This window comes from Pithys albifrons, chromosome 17 (assembly GCF_047495875.1).
Source record: "Pithys albifrons albifrons isolate INPA30051 chromosome 17, PitAlb_v1, whole genome shotgun sequence".
Classification (NCBI taxonomy): Eukaryota; Metazoa; Chordata; class Aves; order Passeriformes; family Thamnophilidae; genus Pithys; species Pithys albifrons.
In genome coordinates, this window is record NC_092474.1 from 1,552,124 (window position 1) to 1,576,023 (window position 23,900).

Below are 23,900 nucleotides of genomic sequence, written 5' to 3' on the forward strand. Positions count from 1 at the left end.
TGTCACTTCAGTGTTCATGGTGTTGCAAGAAATTAAAATTGTATATACTTTTTAAGAAGTAGCCAATTTGTTATTTGTAGCACCTTGAAACCATCTTTATTTTGCTTATATCATTCATTATAAATCCTGTAGAGATAACTGATGGTGCTTTGAAATATCATCTGACTCAAACTCATGTCATTTTCAGTTACTACAAGTTCAGGGACGATGTTTACTTGCAAACTCTCAACACTCCAATAACTAATATGCAATGACCAAGCACCAGCAGTGTTGCACACACCCATTTCTTGGTGAGGGGACATGGCACAGAAGAAAGAGAGACAGAAAACTTACTTTTTTTTTTTAATTAATAACTTCTTAGTTCAGGAAAAAAATAAATCACAAGAGAGAACTGGAAGAACTATTCTCCACCTTCTTTATAAAAGAACTTTCTCAATGAGAGAGACTATATACCTTGATCACCACTATATTAAATCCTATCATAATCACCTTGGTTTCCACATCTATTCTACCACTTTTCATGCTCAGCTTCCAAATATCTCTTATAAAGGAGGTGGGGGTGTGCTTTAGACAGGTTAAAAATATGCTGCACCTTTACAGTATTTAAACAATTACACCAAGCATAGTTCATACATTTATCACATTAACTATCACCTGGTAAACATACATTTAAAAAGGTCTAATGCAGAGTATGTAATACCCATGACAGATACTCTTACTTACTTAAGAGCATATAAAGATCAGGATTTATTCACCCTCCCTATCTGCAAGTTAATTTCTGATCTCTTCCTGGTGCAATATAAATGACCAAAACAAAAAAATCCCTTCATTCCATTGCACTACCACAATCCTATATGCATAGAAAGGCAGATTAATTATCTGTGACAGGGAAAGGGAAGAGGGGTTTATAAAAGGAATCTGAAGAACAGCTACTGCACAGGTAGTTTAGATCTTAAGCATGAGTTCTGTTGTTTGGTTTTTCCCCCCCAATTTTTTTCTTGTAGTCACAGTACACTCCTATAAAACATAACTTGAGTAAGTGCAACAAGGTTGTACATTGTACTGGAGACATGTCACTCTTGACCAACAGAAAAACTTCAGCACAAGAGGCTTGAACACTAGAACAGTGACAAGTCTGTGCTGAAAGCCCATCTGGAGTGTGGGAGTGGTGAATGAGAATGCAAAGCACATTTCTGCATATAATGTGCAAAGCCTTGATCTCCACAACTGCACTCAGTTTGCTACATGCACAGCCAGAGATGAAAATGAGATCAAAACCAGCTGGGAATGGTTGTCCTGAGAAGATACAATAACCATTAAAAAATCTAAACATAAAATACAAATACAGAAGCAACAGAACATTGTTAATAATACTAAAAGACAGAAACACACTATTGTTGTTAAAAGAAGTTTCAAGTAATATTCCAGATCCAACTTCAATCCTACTCACAGGAGAAAATGCCCAGAGATTAGGAAGAGAAGTCCACACCAGAGTGTATTTTAATAGCATACAGGCATGGTCAACAGACCCATCCTTGCAACAGCTACTTTAAAAAATAAAAATCTAAACAGAAAGACATCATTCTAATTAGCATTCATATTAAGATGTGCATTACTGGAAATAGTTGTTTAATTCACTGCAACCAGTAGACAGGATGTGCTGCATCATTTGTGCTCCATTTTATCCAAGGTATTGTGTGTGCACTTTTTAACATCCAAGTATAAATCCTGCTCATAAAATAAGGCATACTTAAAAACAACATGGTATCTACAGAGGTAACTTGGTATGCTTTCTGCTCATTCTGCTTCACTCTTCTAGGTGTGATGTAAAGGAAAAATTGGTCCCAGTTGAGGTTTGTCAACATGAGCAATCAGGTTATGATGAAACAGGTTTAGGTCACATCAATTCAGGGGGAAGGCGAGTGTGGGGATTTTTTTTTATTTTTAATGACACTTGGGACATCTCCTGAATGAGCTCTGCAGAAGGCATGAAAAAATATCTACATTTATTATGCCAGTGACACCAGTTCCCCTTCATCATCCCTATCTCTATCCCTATCCAGAAATGCCTCTATATTGCTACAATTTGTCCACACTGACTTACTTTGTGTAAGATTGTTCCTTCCAGTAAAGCTGCTATATTCTGTTTTAAATTATAGCTTTTTCTACATTTTTACCAGTGTATGCCTGCTAGACAACAGCTGCATTGCAGAGGTACATATTTAGCATATGGTACCAAACCAAAAAAGAAATACAAAAAAATGAACCAGTGTGTCCTACTGGCTGCTCTATGTCAAAAGCACTGTTTGGTCTTCTGATATAAAACAATACAGAAGTAATATTAGCAGAAGTTTGTTCTGCTTCAAGTATTACCCCAACTTTAAATGTGATTTTCCAACTTCTGTGCAATTCATTTTGTAATTTCACGTGAATAAAAATATCAACATGTCTAAACTAAGAAAAGAAACTGTCCTACTTTCACTATAACACTGCACATATGGTAGAAGTTTTAAGTTGGAACAGCTATTTAATGGATGTTGTTTTAAAAATGAGTATTAATGTGGTTTCTTGCCCAAATGCAATGGGGAGCAACAAAATATCAGACTACCACAAAATGCAGTTACAAACATACACTGACAGTTTCCTTCTTAAATATTAATGGCTCTTGAAATACCCATCTGATACTTTTACAAAACTTCTCTCTTTTAAGTCTAACGATTTTTCTTAGTTTCTCCACAAGTAGTGCAAATACACTCCTTATTCTTAGGTCATCCCAAGATATGGCTGCTTTTTGGGTGTGTGGTTTCTGCTTGTGTTCTTCCCTGCAGTGACACAGGGACACTGTAGTTGTGAGAATGGAATGCAGTGCCTGCTGGACTAACTTGGAAAAAGAAAAATCTACCTTATTCATGTACAGCTGTAAAATTCTACAAATTAAAACTTTCACATCAGATTACCTGATGCAAAAAGTATTGATTCCCTGCTATGGGGGAACTGAGAAGATCCCCTGACACCTTAAACTGCACAAGCAGTGTTACAGGTCTCTGTCCCCTCTCTACAGACTACAGGTATTCAGTTCTTGAATCGTGTTTGCTCACAAATGTGATTGAATTTCCTGAAATAAAATAAAAACAAGAAGTATTAAAATGTAACAAAGTTCTCAGAAGTCAGGCAACAAAAGCAAGTCAGCATCTTTCACAGGGTATTTTAAATGCTAACCAGTTTAAAGCAGAACATTCACACACTAAAGTATCTGTTTTTCAGAACCTGTCCAGTTAACACTCTACTACCATGTTACGTTTAACAGCATTTTCAACAGGTCTTGTGCCCAACCCTGGTTAGTTTTATGTACACAGAAAACCTGCTGTTAAAAGCACTCCCCTGCACTTCTGCAGCCTTCAAACCCAAAAGGCAACTAAGACAGGAATCAGTGAATTAATTTTCCCCTGCAAGGTATTAGTAATTTTTAGTAGACAGCACTACACAAGTCACTAAGAACTAGAATTAACCAGGCTAATGATACATTCAACATAAACATGTTCTCTCCATGGCTTAGAACCCTCTGGAAAGAAAAAAGTTTTTCTCAGCCTGTATTACAGAAGTTTTATGGGAATGGCAAGCCTGTCTTCAGGGATGAAACAGATAACAATTTTGTACAAGGCACTTCTTCCCAATTCTCAAACACATCTCATTGTTCATTTTTGATTTTCTCTTACTTGAGTTACGTGTCCCTGACACGAAACCAAAACTGGAGTTGGGGTGTTGAGTGTGAATACACTTGGGGAGGGGATGATGCAAAGGAGACCACAAATTTTCCTCCTTTTGCTGAATTAGATCAAAGATTAGAAAAACCTTGCTTACATAACCAAACTACTTACCAAAACATTTTAGCACAATTAAAAGAAACTTAAGTGGATATTTAGGAGTAGTATGACAAGACTGTTTGCTTTTGGGGCTTTTAGAAACTAAGAGCAGCAGCCAGTGAAGTTCTAGGAATAGCTAATGCTTGAAAGAAAAAACAAATAGAAGAAAAAAAGGAAAAAAAACAAACCCTGAGTCATATCTATTCTAGATGAAATTATCCAGCACAATATGAACAAAGATGAACGGTGAGCACTTTGATATTGAATTAACTCTAACATTTCAAAACAAAATCTCCTCTGGGAACACACACAGTCCTGTAATGTGAAGTTACAGACAGCAGTGGTACTTCAAATTTCATCTGCAACTTAAATCCAAAATTATTTTTGAAAGCTATTTGGTAAAACCCTCTGAATTTCTAAGAGACTGTAGATGAATATTTCACAAGTCTGTCTTATGATCTGCTTGCCTGAGATGTACAGACTGGTTATTCTCAACCCGCAGTACCTGAAATATTAAAGCAATTATGCTAAGCATGTATGTCCATTGCAACATTAGAAGGATACTGCAGAATCTACTATTCATTAAGGCAATTTCTAAATAAGAGGTAACAGCTCCTCTATCTTAAATTGCACTGAGAATTTAGAGAATTATTCATAAAGCAAGAAGGATTTCTCAACCCTCCCTGGAACCAGTTAGCTCCTAGGTAGAAACTTTTTGTTTTATGATATTTGACTTACCATCTGTGCATCTTTTCATAGAAATAAAACTGCAATGATCATCAATGGCCTTGATTTTTCTTTTCTAATCAAGTAGCTTGATTTATTTTGGAAGGACATTTCTCCTAAATGACCAGATACCAGGGGTCCAAGTCCCCTGGATGTATTAAACCCCTTGAGAAGTAGAGGATTAACCTCTTTTCAGGCTCAGTATTTCATTTTCAACACATGCCAGATTCCTTGGGTCAGAGATGTAAGACCCAGAAACTCCTCCCAAACCAGGAGCTGCTTAGGAACCCTCTGTGGCTTATGTTACATGTTCCAAGCTTCTCTTGCTTCTCTTGTTGCTAATTATTCCCACCAATTTACTGAAGTGGGTGGAAAAATAGACTCAAGAAGTGTCAGCAATGGGTTACATCAATTTACAAATGCTGCCAGTGTCCTTCTGACATGCACACAGGGCTCATTTCAGAGCTGTGTTAAAAACAAAAATGACAAAAAAAATCCCCAAAGCTCACCCAATTTTGCTTTATGCTGCAACAGTGTTACTCCCACAGTTCCTGGCACTGCAAACGTTGCTTTTTTGGTTGTTGTTAGTGGGTTTTTTAAAGAAACACAAACCAAACTCCCTTTCTGAGCTGTGTAACTTACATGGCATGATGTGCTTTGACCTGAGTTCGACAGTTGCGCCCCCAGTAGCAATCGGGACGTGACGTGACAGTCACTACAAGAGAAGCAAACAAAATGCTACATTTATTACAAAGGTCATGAAATAAGGTGATGTACATTATTAAGCCACTGCTAATAGGAAGGCTTTGTACAGAAACAAGGCATGATTGGCAAGAAACAACTGCAGAACTATATTAGTTCACCTTTCTGAAAACAAAGCAAACACCTTGTGAAGGACAAAAAACTAATTTATGATGAAAGGATTTGGTTCTCAGTGTTGTCAACTGAAGTTTTACCATTTCGAGAGTTTAAGACACTGGGCACTTGTCCAGATATATTTCCATACAAAAGGAAGATTATTAATTTGGGTAGAGTTTGTTGCTTTCCCCCACTTTCACATACATCACAACTCAGCTGTCCAGCAGGTCTCTACACTGGATTGAAAAGCAATACTAAGGAGAAATCAGGTAGAAATCAGGTTGTGCCTCACTCTGCACAGCAGCAGAAGCAGAGCTCTCAACAGCTGAAGACAGAGAAGCTGATGCTAACAACTGGATGGCCAAAATTAATATTTGCAAGCAAACTGTTGGGATAGCTTCTGTTGCAAATGATTTAGGTCTGAAGAAGGCACAGTTGGTTGCATGCTATTTTATACTAAAACTGTAAATGCAAACAGATTTAGAACTAGTTTATGAAAGCATTCTTGTTCCTAGTTGAGAGCTGGTAAAATGTGAAATTGTTCAAGAGATGCATAATTTTATATATTTAAACGGGAAAATAAATTAAATTACAGCAGCTAGTTCCTGTTGATGATATTCTGGATTTTAGTGAATTCCTCTTTTTACTCTGCAGATATACTTATTGTACAGATGAGAAATGATACTGAAGGAAAAGGTTCCATTAAGGAGTCTGACAATAACTATACACAAGCTGACAAGTAAAGCAATCAGCAGATCTCCCTGCATGGACAGTTACACTGGGCTATATGAACAGCCAAAAAGAACATGGATACAAAGACAAATGTGACCTCAACCAACTTTAAACACTTTCCCCCCTTCCTGTGCAAAGCAATCCCCACCTGGCAACTCAGCAACAGGAATGTTCTGCCTGTACTGGTAGGCGAGTTCTCGAAAGCTGCGAAGGCCACAACAGTAGCAGAGCACTGTGTTTCCAGTAATTCTGTAATCTGGGGAGAAAACCAGTTTGTGCACAACGTCAGAGTAAGGCCTGAGAAATCAGGTTTAACTAAAGAGCCTGGACAGTACTTGTTATGTACACAGAAATCCAAACCTCTTGATAATACTACACTAGAGTTATGTATAGACAAGAACACACACTCAAACTGAAGTAACACATACCTGACAACATAAAAACTCCTCTCTGAAGAGCTAAGAGGCTTTCATTTAACATATTTTTCCATGTCAGACCCCTGGATGCCAGGTAATCCTGAAAAGAGCAACTTCAGTGTTTAATCAAGAAAAATCTTCAACCTTAAAGAGTAACCAAGCCATTTATTCTCAAATATTTCTACATCTAGATCTGTTTTCAAAATGAGTAGATGCTGATTACAAGATAATTAAGTTAAATATATTTAATACTTGCAAGATACTTTCAGATCACCAACATTACCTTCCATTACATATCTTTTTCCCCTTTTTCCAGAAGATCCCCACTGTTGCCAAAAGTTTGCAAATAGATTCATGTCAGTCACACTATCCTTTGCCTCAAAATCAAGATTTCACACAGTTCACACAACTTAGGTAACCCTGTTATGGTATGAGCAAAATCTTCTCCATGCAACTTAGCATAAAACATTTAACAAGCCCTGCTTTCCTGACATAGTTTTAGTGAATTATTTTTCTCTTCTAATATTTTTGATGTTACACTTTAGACCAAACACATCTGAACTCTACAGTGTGTTTATCAGTCATTTAAACTCAAATTCAGAATTAGGTTCAGGATTTTGGCCTTCTTGGTACCTGTCTGGCATACACATTGGAGAAATTAGACATTGGGATTCCAGGAAAGTGATTTTTGCTGTTGTTAATTTGGGTGGCACAGGAAGAGCTCATGCTAAATGGAAGGCATCTGTAGAATATGCTGCCCTCTTACACAGACAGGGATCAGAGAGAAACTCGAGCTACTGCCAATCTAGACACAGTAAACTGTAACTTTGTTCCATCTGATCATTTGGGGTTCATTTAATCTGCCTTTTAGAATCAGGTTCTGCAAGTGACACAATGTAACTGTAACTGTTAGAGAGCACATCACTTTAATCAGTGAGCACATCTTAAACTTTGTACATTTGTTATTATGACACACAATGATTTTTAAACATACCTTTAGGATATCTGACTCGTAGTGGTTGTTATTTAGGACTCCATCTAAACACTTATCACCAAGATTTATTTCTATTCAAAACAAGAAGAAGAAAAGTTACTATTTCTTCCCCCAACCCAACAGCCCTGACACACTTTCTGAAGGTTCTTCTGTTGCCTGAAATAATGTGCACAGGCTCATGTGAGCACCAAGCACATGACTGCATTCAACATTTGCTAGAGCATGTGATATAGAACTTCCAGTGGCAAAGATATTGATATTTTACAATGTCACCTTTACTCCACAAACACTAATGACCTGCACAAATAACAGTGCTACTAAAGCATATTCCATCAGCTTCAAACTGCAGCCAAGCCATTCCAACTGTTCTAATTTATTTCTGAAAAAATGTCTAAAACCTTGAGATTCAGAAGTTTGCATGTTCAAGAGGGCAAAGCTCTTTTCTAATCAGTTAATATCAGATGCTCAGTGCTCCTGAACTGATTTGTATGGTTCTCTTACTAGGCTGAAATACACTATAGTTTTTTATGTGGCAAAGTATTGTGTTCAACAAGTGTAATTTCCAAGCCCAATGTGGTATAAAGACACAAATTAAATCCTCTGAAAGTTAAGACACACACCACTTGAATTTTTTATGTTTGTGATGTATCTTTTTGCTACAAATTAATTTGGATTTCTTAAATAACCTAAAAGTCAAGACAGACATTATTGCAAAGTGAGCAGGATTATTCCACAGTACCACAGAATGGTGCCAAACAGCCAAAACATGCCATCCGGGTACAGCCCCAGTACAAGTGACAGAAGGGTTGCAGACAAACTGTACCTGTAAAATATCAAAGAAAACCCCTCTAAGGACCTGCACACAACAAAACTCAAGTTACTGTTCTTATAAATCATAACAACAGAGCCCTGATAAACTTGGTTTTAAAAAAGATATAACTTTCTCATTTCATAAACATTCTATAGAGGCATAAAATTCTATAAATGAAGATTCTTTTATGCCATCTTTATACAAGAGTTCAGATACAGAATACTCGTATAAAAACCAGTCTTCAAAATAAATTTAAGTTTAATAAAAAGCAAGAAGAGACTGAGTTCTGGAGTCAAGATTTAAAAACACAAAACAAAAAATGTACACACATTGCTGAGGAGCAACATGAGGATTCTGTTCCCGCTCTGCCCTTCGGTCAGGCATTGGCTGAAAGCAGCAGGTGCATATTACGTGACTTCCTTGAGCAGGACACACATATTCCTGGGCAGCTGGATGAGTCAAAAAGGAAAAAAGAAGATGGACTGAACACTGCATATAATTGCAATCTGGAGTAGGAATCTTAGGAAACATTAACAAGATAAAAATCTCAACACTGTAGTCCAAATGCCATGATATTTGCAAAGACACTGATGAGAAGTGGTGTCACTGTCTCAGTACTGTGAGAGTGAGCTTGCTTAGTTCATAACTCAGCACACTGTTACAACACAGCTCCTTGCCCAGTTCAGGGCAGTTGGAGCTAATCTTTCAGGGTCCCCTCCAACCCAAGCCATTCTTCCACTACCACACTCCTGGGATGATGTCGTGACACAGACCTGCAGGGAAGTTGGCAGATGTTGATGGTGCATCTCCCAGTGGTTGCATTCCTCCTGCCTCTGCCTCCTGGCCTGTGCCAGGCAGAGCTGGAACAGAGTGTCTTCGATACCCTGGGCACTGTCTGCATACTATATATGGTTGACTGAAAGAATAAAATAAAGTTATAGGAAATCACACCCAAAAACTGCAAATACAACTTACATCCCTATGCTACACAAGGTTGGTCAGGCTCTCCAAGTTTAAATTTGGAATCTCCTCATTCAGTAACAGATGGAGTTTTATGTAACTCAGTACCTCACAGCTGTGAAGAGTGGTGTAGTTGTGACAGATAAAACCTTTGGGTTTTTTAGTATTCCCCAAGTAGTTTTTAAAAAAAGGAGGGAAAAAAAGAGCAATGTGACAAAGTGAGATGAGCAAAAGAGAGAGGAACAAAGCTGGAATAATTAGCTACATGAAGAATTCTTCTGTTCCTCTCTAGACATTGAGCAAAAAGTGTTGGAAATAAAGAGGAGATATTTTGGTACTTGGGAATCCCCATCAGCTGCTTTGGTACCATACACCCAGTGAAAGCAGCATTCCAGACACCTCAGAAAGCACAATCATTGCAGCTGCACTCACAGGGCCACAGACTGCTTTATCTCCTGAAAGGATCTCAGCCAGAAATCTGTCTTTTCTAAAGCAACAGCCAATTTGTAAGTGGAAAAGGTAATTTCACATATCTAACATGAAGCTGTTGCACAACTCAGGACAGAACTGTTGGTCACAAAGTGAATCTTTCTGGACTTCTAAGGAGTTGTAATTTTAATTATTTTTTGTTGACTGCTCAAGGTTCAGTAGGATGGCCAGTAGAACTGCCAAGGTAATTACTGCTAAGAATGAACTTACTTGTAAGCAAAACTAAGATTCATTCTGGCAAGATCACAGAAACACCATCAGCAATAACAGCATTTGTAAAACCAGCTCAGTCTGTGGGTTTGTGCATTTAAACTTAAGTACATCTAATTCAGAGCACAACTTCAAAGTAGACATACCTGATATCTGAAGATTCACTGTCTACATCTGACAATTCCAACAAATCTTCAGAACTTCCCTCCTCATCTGAGAAAGATCTCCTCACCTTGGGCTGCAGCATGTCTTGGGTGATTTTGTTTCTCGCGTCCATGCTGCGCACATCGTCCTCGTTACGACACTTATCTGGCAGGAGAACCAAACTCAGATTTCAAGAGAAAAGAACACCTCACGTCCTTTATCTGCACCCTACTTTATTAACACAGTTATGATTATTGTTTCCATTTCCATAAGACTTGGTTTTGGATAACAAAGCTCTAGTTAAATTCCCCTCTCTGTTAATGAAATGCAGTTTCAAGCAAGGTAAGTTTTGTTTTCAAGAGGCCACAATCAAAGTTAATTAAATCCCCGTTTGTTTTTCAGAAGTATCCAATATCCTTCTTATAATTAAGTAACAAACCAGAATGAAGAATTCTAGCATACTCAGTTATGGCATTCTATCACCTTCCACGAGTCATTATGCCATGTCAAATACCCTTGTTTTCTTGTCACCACATCAGAGAAAACAGCAGAGTAATAAAACACACAGATACTGCATAGACAAGCACGTGAGTACATCAATCATGCAGCTCATGTGTGAAATACAACAGATTCTGCTGCCCACACTGTGCAACTTGCCTGGATGCTGAATCAGATAAGCTTCTACCAAGTTGTTCAAGATGTGATTTTTACAAATACGTTCTACTGGACAACGACAAGTTGGACATAGAGAAGACCTTTCCATCCATCCTGAGTAGCAGGCAGCACAGAAAGTATGCATACAAGGCTGCAAGCTGGAAAACATAAATGGAGTCAAAATAGAAACATTTAATTTTTCCAGAGATTTTCATAACACTCCAAAACTATGTAGCTTTGATTTGACTGTATATATGAGGTGGGGGAGAGGGACTCAGAAGGGCTTGTGAAAATGCTCATTATCCTGACCTCCTCAAACCCTGGTCACTGAATTTCAGGCATTATTACCACATGATTACAGCTTTTGTCACTCTTACATACCTTACACAGTCATGCAGCAGTTCTTGGCAGATAATGCAAGTTAATGTTTCTTCCATCTTATCTGGTTTCACATTTGACGTTTTTGCATCTTCAGAGCCAGTTTTAATTATACATTCACTTGGAGCTGCTGGTGAAAGATGTGGACAAGTCTCTTCACCTACAAAGACAGAAGATTCCATAGGATATAGTTTCTGAAACTTTTTAAAACTTATTTTTATTTAATTATTAAAAAAAAAGACCTGAAAGATACACACTGATTCAGTGTGCACTGGCAATGGTCCCACTAGAAGTTCTTGCTTTACACATAACAGCTTCTACTACGGAAGACATTATTTTCACTGGACCAGAAACCAAGTCAGTATGAAGCAAGAAACAAAATGAAAGACTGATGACAGCTGTTCTACTTCAATTTAGAGGGGTGGGGGTTAGGTTGCACAATACTGGAGTATACTAGCCTCCTTTTAGTTTCTTCTTTGCAGGTTCCAAACCTTCCTCCTCCCCTGCTCTTGGAGAATCCGATTCTGTTTCTTCTTTGACAGGGATTTCTGAAGCGATTGCAGAAGTTTCAACATTCATATCCAGCCTCTCGTGCTTGTTGTGCAGTGCTGTGACACTCACAGACTCTGAGATGGGGAAAGCAGGCACAGGAGGGACAACTGGGGATTGTGATCCTATAAAATAACAACAGAAACATGGACACAGCTGCACACACAGGACATGTGAAACCAAAAGGCACTCAAACCCTAACGAGGCACACACATCAATCCAAACACCTGAATAGGAAAAAGGGGAGCAGAAAAGCAACATCTGCATAACTTACTAAATGCATTCTGAACCAATCTAACTAATTGGAAGACCTGGGGAGAAACAAGCTATTAATTGTGTAACCCTACTGAAAATCCCCATTCCTCTTTAAATTGTATTTATTCATAAGACTCACAACTGCTTTACTCATCCATTAGGATTTACCCCTGCCTGCTCATGGAGAGGAAGTTAAAATGCACATATGCACCTGGTATTTTCACTAGAACTTTACAAAGCAAATGCTGAAGACCCAGACAGAGGTAAGAGATCAATATGTTGAAGTTCAAAACTGGAGTTGATGGGATATCAGACTTTAAACACTTGACACAATTCTTACCAGATGTAGATGGATTATCCTGCTGAACAGATGCAGACTCAATAAGAGAGGTAGAAGAAGCATTAAAGAGGTTAGATGTAGAAGTAGATGGCTGTGGTTCCTCATAGCAAGACTGAGTAGCTGACGGTGATGAGGTAATTTGGGTCTCATCATTACTTCTTCCTGTACTTGAGGTATCTTTGGTCACATGGCATTGGTTTTCTACATTAACTTCTACAGTTGGAAGGAGGGGAAAGGAAAGAAAAGAATCTGTGTGACAGTCACCAGATCATGGCTTCAAAATTCCAAGGAATCAAACTCTCTTAAGAGGGTTACATTAGTCATTGGAGCTTAGCTCCTCTTCATGGTCCTGGAATTACTTCCTTACCTACTGGTTCTTGAGTTGCATCGTGTTTTGTGTTTAAGGATTCATAAAGATAAGCAACATCTGAAAGAGACAAAAAAATTAATCTTTAAACAAAAATTTGGTAACCTTAATCTCACATAAACTACTTCTATTCACAAGTGGCTGCTGCCCCAAAGTGTCTGACAATGGAAGAGGCAAATGAGGGTCACCTCAATAGTACCATGTTAATACTCCTACTTAGGAGGCAATTAGGACAGCACAGCAAGATCTTTTCTTCTCAGGAAACCAGGCAGAGAAGCTTTTGTGTGACGTTTAACTTGTGCCAGCTATGGAACCACAGGCTTAATAATTTCTTAAACCTGAAATCAGCTCTGTGTCTGAACAAACTGTATTTTTACTGATAGTTGAATTGGAAGTTCTTCGAAGAAGCTTATTATTTCTGAGCTTACTTCTCAACTCCTTCAATCAATATTATTTCATTTCTTTGTGAGAAACAGGAACTCTCAAACATACAGATCAGGACATGTCATAAGTTTCACCCAGAAACTAATTTAGAATCTATTAATAAAATTAATCGATTAATATCCTTTTCTTCTCCACCTCCCTTCAATTTCATATTGTTCCAAACATTCCCCTAACTTGCTACTTTTCACATCTCCAACCATCTCCAAGCAAGAAAGACTCTCTTGTAGCAACCCCTTTTTCTGATGAAAAGTTAGAATATTGTTTGCTTCAGAACTACTCAGAATGGTAAGATAGGACAATGAAATCTAAATTCTTCTCTCTGTCTTTGAAGAAGAAAAAGCTGAAAAAACAAAACTGGAAGGTTGGTAATTCAAATACTTGTTAACACAAACTGAAATCAGAGATTCAGTTCACTACAAAGTACCTGGAAAATCGCCTAAGTCAGTTCATCTAAGTAGCATCAAGTGCACCAGTGCCAACTTAGAAAGGATTTGTGAGATAAACAAGCCATACAGATAAAAAAATACAGCTTATCACTGCCTCATGTAACACTTACATCAGACAGCATAATTTATATATAGACAGATTTAACAGCAGCTTCATAAATTATTTCAGTAGTGAATATATATGTATCTAGAAATTTTTTAATTTACAGTCCTTCTGTCTCTTACTCTATCAAAATTGTAAATGTAGCATTGTGTTTTACATTAAATATAATCCTATAAATGTATCTAATACTACACACTCATCTCCCACTACATCCAGGTATCTTCACCATAATAGGGGAGCTCATGTCCATAAAATCTCTCTGTTCTCCTTCAAGTTCCACTTCAGAGCTATCAAATGCAGCCATGAGAATTAACATTTTAAAATGCCTCTTTGATCTGAAGCCTTTTCCAGAAAGTGAGTGTTCTCTGCTAAAATGTGAATGTTACATCCTTCACACTCAAAAGAATTGCACACAAATGGACAGAGCAGTTGGCTGGGGCACAACAAGACATGTAAAACCAGAGCTACTCCACTCCCTCTCCCCACCTGTTCTTTCAAAATAATGAGCAACTAAACTCTTTCTGTAAATCTTTTCAGTCAGTGTTGAATTTGATGATCCTGCATAACAAATGAAATGAATGAAAAGTATGAAATGAAAAGTCTGCTGCCTCAATAATTTCAATTTCTCAAATCATTGATGAGTATCTGTAAGACAGATGACAACACAGATCGTTTCTGAAATCTTTAATTCATTTTGTTCTGTTGCAAAAACTGAGCACTGACACCTAAATCTTGGCCCCCCATTTCTACCCAGTTAACACATAAAAGAGAATTACTCCCTGCCCAACAATAGCTTGGCTTATTTAAAAACCTTTAAAGAAGAGCCCCCACTGTTACTATTTTTTAAAATATTCCCACTGCATCATCCTGAAAATAATTGTAGGCATGGATGGCACAATTGTTCTGTTAGACCAAATATTTTGCCAGGTTCATTAATTCTGCTTTCACTGCAGGGCTTTCCCCATCTCCCTCCTCCCTCCATTTGGCCCCTTCCCTCTTTAAAACAAAAAACCCAACACACATACACAGAAACACCATCCCCCTGCCCAAAAAAACCCCCACACAAACCAAAAAACTTCTACAGCCTTTCCTTCTGGTGCCAGAAATTGCTTCACTGGGATATATAAAGTATCACCAACTACCCCAGCAATTTGACTTCTAAAAGAAGCACTGGACAGAACCTCCTTAGTTACCATTCCATGCATTAGTTCTACCAAAACTACTTTGAGGCACATTTCAATTTCAGGCAGTTGCTCAGACTTGTCTCTGTAAAAACTGGCACATCCATGACCTCTTAATTATTTCTCTTAAAATTGAGTAATTCTATTATAATTACAATGATATTACTTTTCTCACATGACTCAAAAGAAAATGACTAAGCACACCATTTAAAAAATATTATTCACTTACTGTTCTCTGGCTCATTTTTTCTGTAAACAACATAGATCACATCCCCAGTCTGTAAGGGGTATGTCTGCTTCTTAACCACTTTCAGTTTATTAATTACTGTTCCATTAGTACTGTAAAGATAAAAAAAGATAATAACATAAATGTTTTCACAATCACAAAGGAAAAGGAAGGGAAAACATCATTACTTTTAAAGAAGAAAACTTATTGGCCACCCCCCAAAAAGTGGGAAAAAAAGTCCAGAAACAAAAAGATTCTCCCAAAGACAGAATTGCAGAGCTACAAGAACTTTAAAGATCATTTGCAGCTACTGGTAAAGAGATGAGAGTTTACAGACAAAAGATCCTTGATATTTGGCAAACTTCTCAAAATAATTGGATGATTGTTTCTGTACAATAGTCTCCACCCTTTAAGTATAAAACCCAAAAGGACAACAGGAGTTCTATTCAAAAAGTTCTGGGCTATGTTTTCCAATTAACACTGAGAATCTCCCAAGACATTCTGGGACAAAGGAGCTTTTCCTGTGCATTCAGGGATGTCATGCAGCATTATTTTTGCTCTACTCTCGTTTCAAATAGTGAAAAAACTGAAATTCTGAGGTTACTTGGACTGTTTGCAACTCAAAAGTGAGAAGTTATTATGGTGGAAAAAAGTTACACATACTGAAAGATGAGTTGGAATGAAAAATCCAAGACTCGTGGAAGAAATTAAACTGGGGAAGAGGAAAATGCAGAGCATTGCTGATTAATTCCTCTCTCTCCTTTACCATGAGTGATGTTGTATACACAAGCTACTAATGTTTTATAACAAGTCTAGTAATCCAATACCCAATATCTCCAGCTCACTAGCAATAGGTCTCTTTCAGGGCTGCAGCACTCGAGTTTCAGACTTCTGCCATTCAAAATCTCAGCAATTGGTACCAAATTTAAACGAATAAAAACATTTGCTTTTCCCTCTCAGAAAAGCTGCTGCAGGAAAGAACAGCAAAGCTGTGCTGCCACCTCCTGGAGGCACCACCTGTGCCCAGGACACAACAGCCTGAACGGAGCAGCTCCTCTCTAGACAGGGATGGTTATTTGGAAATAAGCACTTTGCCTTCTCATTATTTTTCTTTTAAAAAGCAAACTGGGAAAATCTCTTGTCTTTTAGTACCGTGAGCAGATAAAGAAAACGAGAACTTTGTCCTGGTGACATATTGGACACCAAGTCAAAATCATGACATTAAAAATTCAAAAGAAAAAGCAAGTCCATTGGAATCACTCCCACCAGTCTTGATCAAGCTGGTAGTTCTTGCTCTTACTGCTGCAATTGCTTTCACTCTCTACATGGTTGAATCAACTAATCCAACAAAAACAACAGGATCACAAAAAATTAAAAATGCTACATTAAACATTAAGAAACAAAGAAAAATCTTTGGGTCACATCAGTATTTGTTCTATTAAAGAAATTTCAAGCTTCTCCTACAAGCAAGAAAACTATTTTAAGCTTGTCTTTTTAGCTCAGGCATACAGAGGTTGAGCAGCCTGAAAGATGTAAGGACCAAAGAACCAGCAGAGCAGAGAAATCACTCAATAAATGCCAAAGTTTAGCAATTAAGAGGGAAAAAGAATTTTAATCACTCTGTTAGAAATTACACTTTTTAAACTTTATATTGATTGTAGTGATAATAATAAAAAGATTCTGTTGAAGTAAGAATTGTATCTCCTTCACTTGTCAAAGAAGCAGTAAAGCCTAAACCAACCCCTGAGACCTGTCAGGAAACATCAAACTTGACCTCCTTTCCAGAAGGCAAACAAAGCATACAGCTCCCATCTGCCCTAAGTGTTCCAGACCTTCTTCTGGAATAAAACAGCTAAACTCCAGTAACAAGACTTGTATCTTACTGAGGTTTAGCTTCTACAGGCAATTCCAAGCCCAGATATCTCACTAAATGTCCCAACAATGTATTTTATGAAATCTCCCTGTCATGACTACAAAGTTCCAAGATGGTTATGGGGAACAATAACTCAAGTAAGGTATTCTTAGAAAAAGAAAACAAAAAACCCAAACATCACACATCTAGAAACCACTCAGGCTTGGCCTCCTAAAGCAAAATGCTGAAATAGCTACAGGGCACCCTAATCATCAAATTGACTACAAACACCTGAATCTTTTCAGTTCTGCAGTCACAGAGACTTCAGTGAGAGCTGACTAATGAATTATTTGGCACACATGGACCCAAACAAAGCAGGAACAAATGGGTATCACCTAACACAGAAAACCATAAGCTTTTCTTCAATATATTAGCAAACTGAAGCAGCTGTATTTATATCTCAGCCAATAATCAAAGGAAAAAAAATTATCCAACTACCCCAGATAATTATATTGGCCTTTCATTTCCAGTTTCAGGCTTCAGCATGAGGCTTTTAACAGATATGGTGACATTTCAGATTAATGTTGTGGGTATTTTTTTACCAGACATGCATGATAAATTGTGACATTTGTACATTCCTCTGATGTTTCAAATTAAAGTAAGGTTCCCATAAAATAAGTAGAATGTACAATGAGAACCCGAAATATGAAGGCCATTTATTAGGACTTAATATTGAACTGGTTCCAACGGGCTGTACAATTTTTCAAGAGGAGAAGAAAAACAGTTCCATCAGATATAAATTGTCTGCGTTGGGAAACAATGTCACAAAAGGTCCCAATGTATCTTTTCTAAAGAGTGGAAGAAAAAGTCAGGCCTTGACTCCATTCCAGTGTGGTTGATGACTCATTAATGACCCATAAATTCCCTTTACTTCCCCATCCCAACTGCTGTGCAGAATTGATGTGAGCACTCAGAGCAGCCTTACGTTTGAAGTAGGTGAATGATCTGTGTGTTGTAAGACACTTTGGTGTCCTTCCAAGAAAAACGCCACTCTGTTACTTTTTAATAATCACAACCATCCAGGAAAAGAATGTGATTTATGCTAAAGCTTCAGGGTCAATAGTTTCAATAGTTATCCCTTATTTAAATGCATATTATTCTGAACACACTGTACACTGAAATGAGTTTTGAATTCTATTAAGGTACAGAAACCCTTCTGTACTGTAATTCTCTATTATTTCTCACATAGAAATAGTTTTGACTGGTAGGGTGGGGAGAATTTAGTAGCAGAAAGGCCACCAGCACCAACTGCAGATCACCCTCCAATTTACCCACATAAAGGGAATATCAGCCTTGGGTAAATAGTTTCCTGATCTGAAACATCACTTGCTACTTAGAATCTTTAAAAAAATATCCCAGAAGATAACAAGAGTAGATCTTAAAAAACATTACATTAGTTGCCTTCAAAATTCCTTTTTCAAACTGGAGAATCTTACAATGGCTTTTACTTGGGGCAAGTCAAGTGCTGCCTTCACTGTTAGGTCAGCTTGAATAATTTGTTTTCTTTCAAGCAGTTTAAAGCAACTAGTGCATGTTTTGGAAAATAAAGCAGAAACATATCCCAGAACAGGGCGAGTCTCGGGGTATTTTATTGTACTATTTGCTAACTCTTGGCTTTTGTTACTTCCAAACTTTTATTTACTCAACAATTTTGAGTTCTCTACACATTTTCTTTCACCTGCAAATTTATGGTAATTCTTTCAAAGTAGATTCAAGAACTCACTATGCTAATAGGGAGATAGCAACAAGTGTTGGGTGTCTGCATACATTTGATGATGTTTTTTGGGTTAGCTCCAATACAAAGTTCACTCAGCTTGACTGTCCCACACCCACTGCCCCCTGCAATGCTTTCCTCTTCACCAGAAAAATCTGAGCTTGACCACAGCAACGTTTCCAAACTATTTTCCTCTTCATAGAAGAAAAGGCTGACATTGCAGTATTTTTCTGAGACTTGGGGCATCTGTATTGCCAACCCAAACATTCAGAAATCATCTTTCAGTCTGCCTGGTTTTTTAGACCTCATCTGATACTTGGCACAAACACGGGGAGACCCAGAAGAGTCTTGTACAAATAGTCGTATCTACGTGTTTGGTTTCTTGATTCAGCAAACAGCAGGCACACTTCACACCCAGTCATGGGAAGCCAAACACAGGATCCTACTCTCTTTGTGAGATACTCACACGGGTAGCAGGCACAGACAGCTCCCTGGCAGAGCTCCAGGGGTGTGGCCTTTCTGCTACTCCACCTCGGAACAAGCCTCACCTCTTCATGAATATATCATACAGAAAATTAACTTTAATTTTGCTTTGGTAGTTTTCTGCTGCTTCACTTTCTGCCTCAGGGGGTGTCTGGGAGGTGGGGGAAAGGAGGCAGGAATGTTTCTGTATCATGCATGATTTATTTAGTTTGTATTATCATAACATTGGTCTAAACCAATTCTACCAGAGACAGTTTCTCAAGATTAGATTTACAGCTGCACTCTCAAACTGCCATGATAGGCAAACATGGCAAACATTCCAAACATTTGTTGTTTGGAACATCTTGAAATTTAGGATTATATTGGGGAATGACAATTACAAGCCTTTTCCCAGACATCCCAGCTAGGCCTTATATTTTCCAAAAAATTTAGCATTCTGTCCTACAGCTTCTGGGAGTATAATCCCTACAGGAATCTATCCAGGGACCCATCCTGGATACCCTGGACCTACAGAAGGATGTATAACAAGTACATGTTATTATTCCACTTCTATTTGATGCTTTGAGATCATCACTGCTGTTGTTTTCTTCCCTGTACAAGTGCCTGAAATAAGGCAAACATATTCAGAGCTTTTAAGAATGCTGCCATCACTTTTTTCTCCAAGTCTAAACAGAACTTTTATATCAACCACATTTTTCACCCAGTAGATTATGAAAGAGCCAAAAAATCCACCCCAAACCCAGACATAAAAGCCATGGGGGGAAAAAAGAAACAACAACAAAAAAAGAATCTACTACTGATGCCTCAAGCAATAAACAAGATTTTTCTTCACAGACTAAAAGGAAGACAAGATTAGAAGTTCACAGAAGAACCAACCTTGTATCTTCCAATGACACTTGACCAGACTCTTCATCCACAATGATTTTACAGTGATCTCCAGACACCAACTTGTTGCCAGGGAAAGATAAGTCACAACCTTAAAAAGAAAACAGATTTTCCAGTGTGCTTAAAAATACACATCACACAGTCAGATCAGCATTCTACATTGCTGTAAATGCACCACAATCTGACTCAAGTACATCTGCAACAGTTCAAAGCTTCTACTGTCACACAGACAGCAACACTGTGTGATACACAAATACAAATGGTGAGATAGACCCACGTGCTGGTATAAACTTATTTCAACCTCCTGAAGATGTTTCAGTTCCCTTTTACCCTCCCAATCAGAACCCTTACAGATGGAAATCAAATCACAATAACTGTGTTCTAGAGTGGTACAGAAATAAATTCCTACATATTTGAAGTATTCAATCCAAATGCCAGAGGCACACAGCACAGAGCACCCAGCTCTTTTTCCACATCACTGTGACACTGTTTCACTGGAATTAACTTCTGTTTCATTCTGGTATACTGGAGAGAGTAGTAGGAACCAACAGCTGATAAATAAAAATGTATTGCTTTCCAATCTTGAAGTCTTTTTCTTTTGTTTGTTTTCAAATAGGAAAATTTTCCTCATCACTGCTGACAGCACTATTATGTTAATAAAGCCAAAGAGAATTACAAATCCAGGACTAAGATTTAGGGATACACAAGAAAAGTGTGATGACAATGTTGATGTGATAGAAACCCTCCCACCTACAACTCCAGAGCTCTGACCAAATCTTGTCTTTTTACTTCACTTTAACACTGGACATTGGAGGCAACACTCAATGTTCCCACTGATCCCCAATGTGCCCCACTGATCCCCAATGTTCCCACTGATCCCCAATGTGCCCCACTGATCCCCAATGTGCCCACTGATCCCCAATGTGCCCACTGATCCCCAATGTGCCCCACTGATCCCCAGTGTGCCCCACTGATCCCCAATGTTCCCACTGATCCCCAATGTGCCCCACTGATCCCCAGTGTGCCCCACTGATCCCCAATGTTCCCACTGATCCCCAGTGTGCCCCACTGATCCCCAGTGTGCCCCACTGATCCCACTGATCCCCAATGTTCCCACTGATCCCCAGTGTGCCCCACTGATCCCCAATGTGCCCCACTGATCCCCAATGTTCCCACTGATCCCCAGTGTGCCCCACTGATCCCCAGTGTGCCCCACTGATCCCCAATGTGCCCCACTGATCCCCAGTGTGCCCCACTGATCCCCAATGTGCCCCACTGATCCCCAGTGTGCCCCACTGATCCCCAATGTGCCCCACTGATCCCCAGTGTTCCCCACTGATCCCCAATGTGCCCCACTGATCCTCAGTGTGCCCCACTGATCCCCAATGCGCCCCACTGATCCCCAATGCGCCCCACTGATCCCCAATGTGCCCCACTGATCCCCAATGTTCCCACTGATCCCCAATGTGCCCCAGTGATCCCCAATGTGCCCCACTGATCCCCAATGCGCCCCACTGATCCCCAATGCGCCCCACTGATCCCCAATGCGCCCCACTGATCCCCAATGTGCCCCACTGATCTCTCTCACAAATAACTCAAAGTACTTCCTTACACAAAAACTGTAATTAACAACCTCTGCCTGGTCACACTGTGGGTGAACTGATCTCAGCCTTCCCAAGCAACAAACCCAGAAGGAAAGAAGCAGCCCCTACATGTGCAGGTGACAGTTTATCACCAGTCTACTCACAATATTCAAGGATGAAGCACCAACTACTGTTCCCACACAACCTGTGATGCTGGGAAGCCCACTGAGAGCAAGTAGACTAAATCTGATTCAGGAGAATCCCACCATCACTGTTCTATTCCACACAGTTAGACTGTCCCATGGGAGCAGGAAGGCCAAAGTACTCTAAAGAAGCAATTCTAATGTTCCTCAAGGTTTTATAAGCAGCACTTATGAATCAAAGTCTGGTATTCTTGTAACCATTCACTTTATTAGTCCATTAGCAAACAGTTATAAAGCAATTGAATGTGCAAAAATTCATCTTTTTTCCACAAGATCAGCCTCAATTAGAAGAATTTAGCCACAGATTAATGATAAGCAACCTCAGCATTTATCACCAAACGTAAATCGACAAAACATTTTTCTTACAATGCACTATCTCAGTTTCTAACAGAGCTACAGCATCTGCTGTTTGTTCAACTGTTTACAGGATGTGACTGATCAGCCAAATAGCTTGAACTGATAACCAGGAAAAAGAAAATTAATCCTGTCAGGCCAGCATAAAAAACTTGAAACACTTCAATGATTGTTTCATACACAGTAAGTATGAAATCTTTTAAAATAAAGGTATAAGCCTTACACTCTGGGAATAAAGCTTTCAAATCCACTCTCACAGAAACTTTCAGTACTTGTTGGCAGCCTTTATATGGCCAGAAGAATTAAGGGCTTTTATGTGGGTGTTTTCTTTTCTGTGGAGCAGAGCATTTTGCATTGCAGTTCCAACTTATTTTAACCACAGAAACGAAATGAGAACGTAAACAGGACTGATGCACAGAAAGTCTTCTGAATCAACAAGCATTTTTCCTTATTTGCACAAACAGACAACCTAAACCGGGTATCTGTCCACTTTCAAAGGCACCCACGTCACAAGTTAGTCAAAAAGAAAAGGTCAGCATAAAACTCTTCACACAACCAAGGAGTAAATCAGGAGTATGGGGTGGCCTGGCAAACACCTCCAACAGCTGAAAGCACCAAACCCATCTAGTTTCAGTCCACCCTCCCTGTGTTTTAAAGGCCAGGAAAGGGGATCGCTGCTGTCCCCCGAACACCCTTTTCCCTGTCCCACCTTTCTTCCTCCCGATGGTCCATTCCCTTTTCAGCAGCAGGACGTGCGGCTCTGCCTCCTCGGCCCCGAGCCGGATCAGCCTCCCCCAGGGCTGCGGCTGGCTCTGCTCGCCTCCCTCCGACTGCTCCATTTGGCTTCACATCTGACAAAACACAAACAAAGCCATTCCAGACCCACCACCCCACAGCGCCCGGGGGGCACACAGAGGGCCCGCTGGGGGCCGGCAGCCCCCGCAGCCCCCACAGCCCGAGGGCTCCCCCGGCCCCTGCGCGGCCGCTGCCTTTTGTGCGGCGCTGGAACTCCCTCCCTCTCTCCCTCCCTCGCCCTCAGCCATCGGCCCCCGCCGCCAGCCCAGCCCAGCCCCTTCGCTGCGCCCCCACCCCGCAGGGCCGCTCCCCGCGCGGGGGGCAGCGAGCTGGGGCGGCCTCTGTCTGTCTGTCTGTCTGTCTGTCTGTCCGTCCGTGTGTCCCGCTCCCCCCCACCCCGAGGGGCTGCCCGGGGTTTCCCCCCCCCGCTCTCACAGCAGCGCCGCGGCCCGACCGGCTCCTGTCAACAGCGCGAGCCCCATCAGCTGATCCGCGCGGGGCGGGGCCGCGCCGCCATTGGCCCGCTCTCCTCCCCTTTCCGCCGCCAACCACCGAGCGCGCGGGCCGGAGCGGCTCCTGTTCCGGTGAGGCCGCGCTGTGCCCCCCGCATAGGGCAAAGCGCGGCTGTGCAGGGGCTGAAGCGGCGGCGACGCCCTGACGGACATGTTGGGTGAGGGCAGGCTCGCAAACGGGACAAGGCTCTCGGCGCCATCTTTGTTGCGGGCAGGTCGGTTTCCCCCTCAGCGGGGTGTGTGCTGGCAGCCGGCCGAGGTCACTTCGACGGTCACGTACAGAGAAAAACTGTTGTAGTTTAACTCTATGCTG

General features: G+C 40.0%; 1 protein-coding gene across 2 annotated transcripts; it reads right to left on the minus strand.

The window, feature by feature from the left end:
• Positions 1-327: 327 nt before the first annotated feature.
• Positions 328-23,562, minus strand: CHFR (checkpoint with forkhead and ring finger domains). Of its 2 annotated transcripts, XM_071571924.1 has the most exons (18): positions 23,511-23,562; positions 22,990-23,131; positions 20,132-20,231; positions 15,150-15,259; positions 12,747-12,806; positions 12,380-12,592; positions 11,694-11,909; positions 11,239-11,395; positions 10,861-11,015; positions 10,206-10,368; positions 9,174-9,316; positions 8,730-8,849; positions 8,329-8,412; positions 7,590-7,660; positions 6,608-6,695; positions 6,328-6,435; positions 5,232-5,304; positions 328-3,115 (listed from the first exon to the last, which is right to left on the minus strand). In XM_071571924.1, the coding sequence occupies exons 2-18, from the start codon at positions 23,117-23,119 to the stop codon at positions 3,073-3,075; spliced, it is 2,034 nt and encodes a 677-aa protein (XP_071428025.1). In that variant the 5' UTR covers positions 23,120-23,131; positions 23,511-23,562; the 3' UTR covers positions 328-3,072. The 2 variants fall into 2 exon arrangements, with proteins under 2 accessions (XP_071428025.1, XP_071428026.1); XM_071571925.1 differs by lacking the exon at positions 12,380-12,592.
• Positions 23,563-23,900: the final 338 nt, after the last annotated feature.

Bases quoted from the DNA above. Each gene is read 5' to 3' on its own strand.
- CHFR (XM_071571924.1), bottom strand. From the start codon at position 23,119: ATGGAGCAGTCGGAGGGAGGCGAGCAGAGCCAGCCGCAGCCCTGGGGG. The intron at 5,305-6,327 runs GTGGGGATTGCT...CTTCTCTTGTAG, and splicing joins TCCTGTTGCTGAGTTGCCAG to TGACTGTCACGTCACGTCCC. The intron at 3,116-5,231 runs GTAAGTTACACA...ATTTTATTTCAG, and splicing joins GTCAAAGCACATCATGCCAT to GAAATTCAATCACATTTGTG.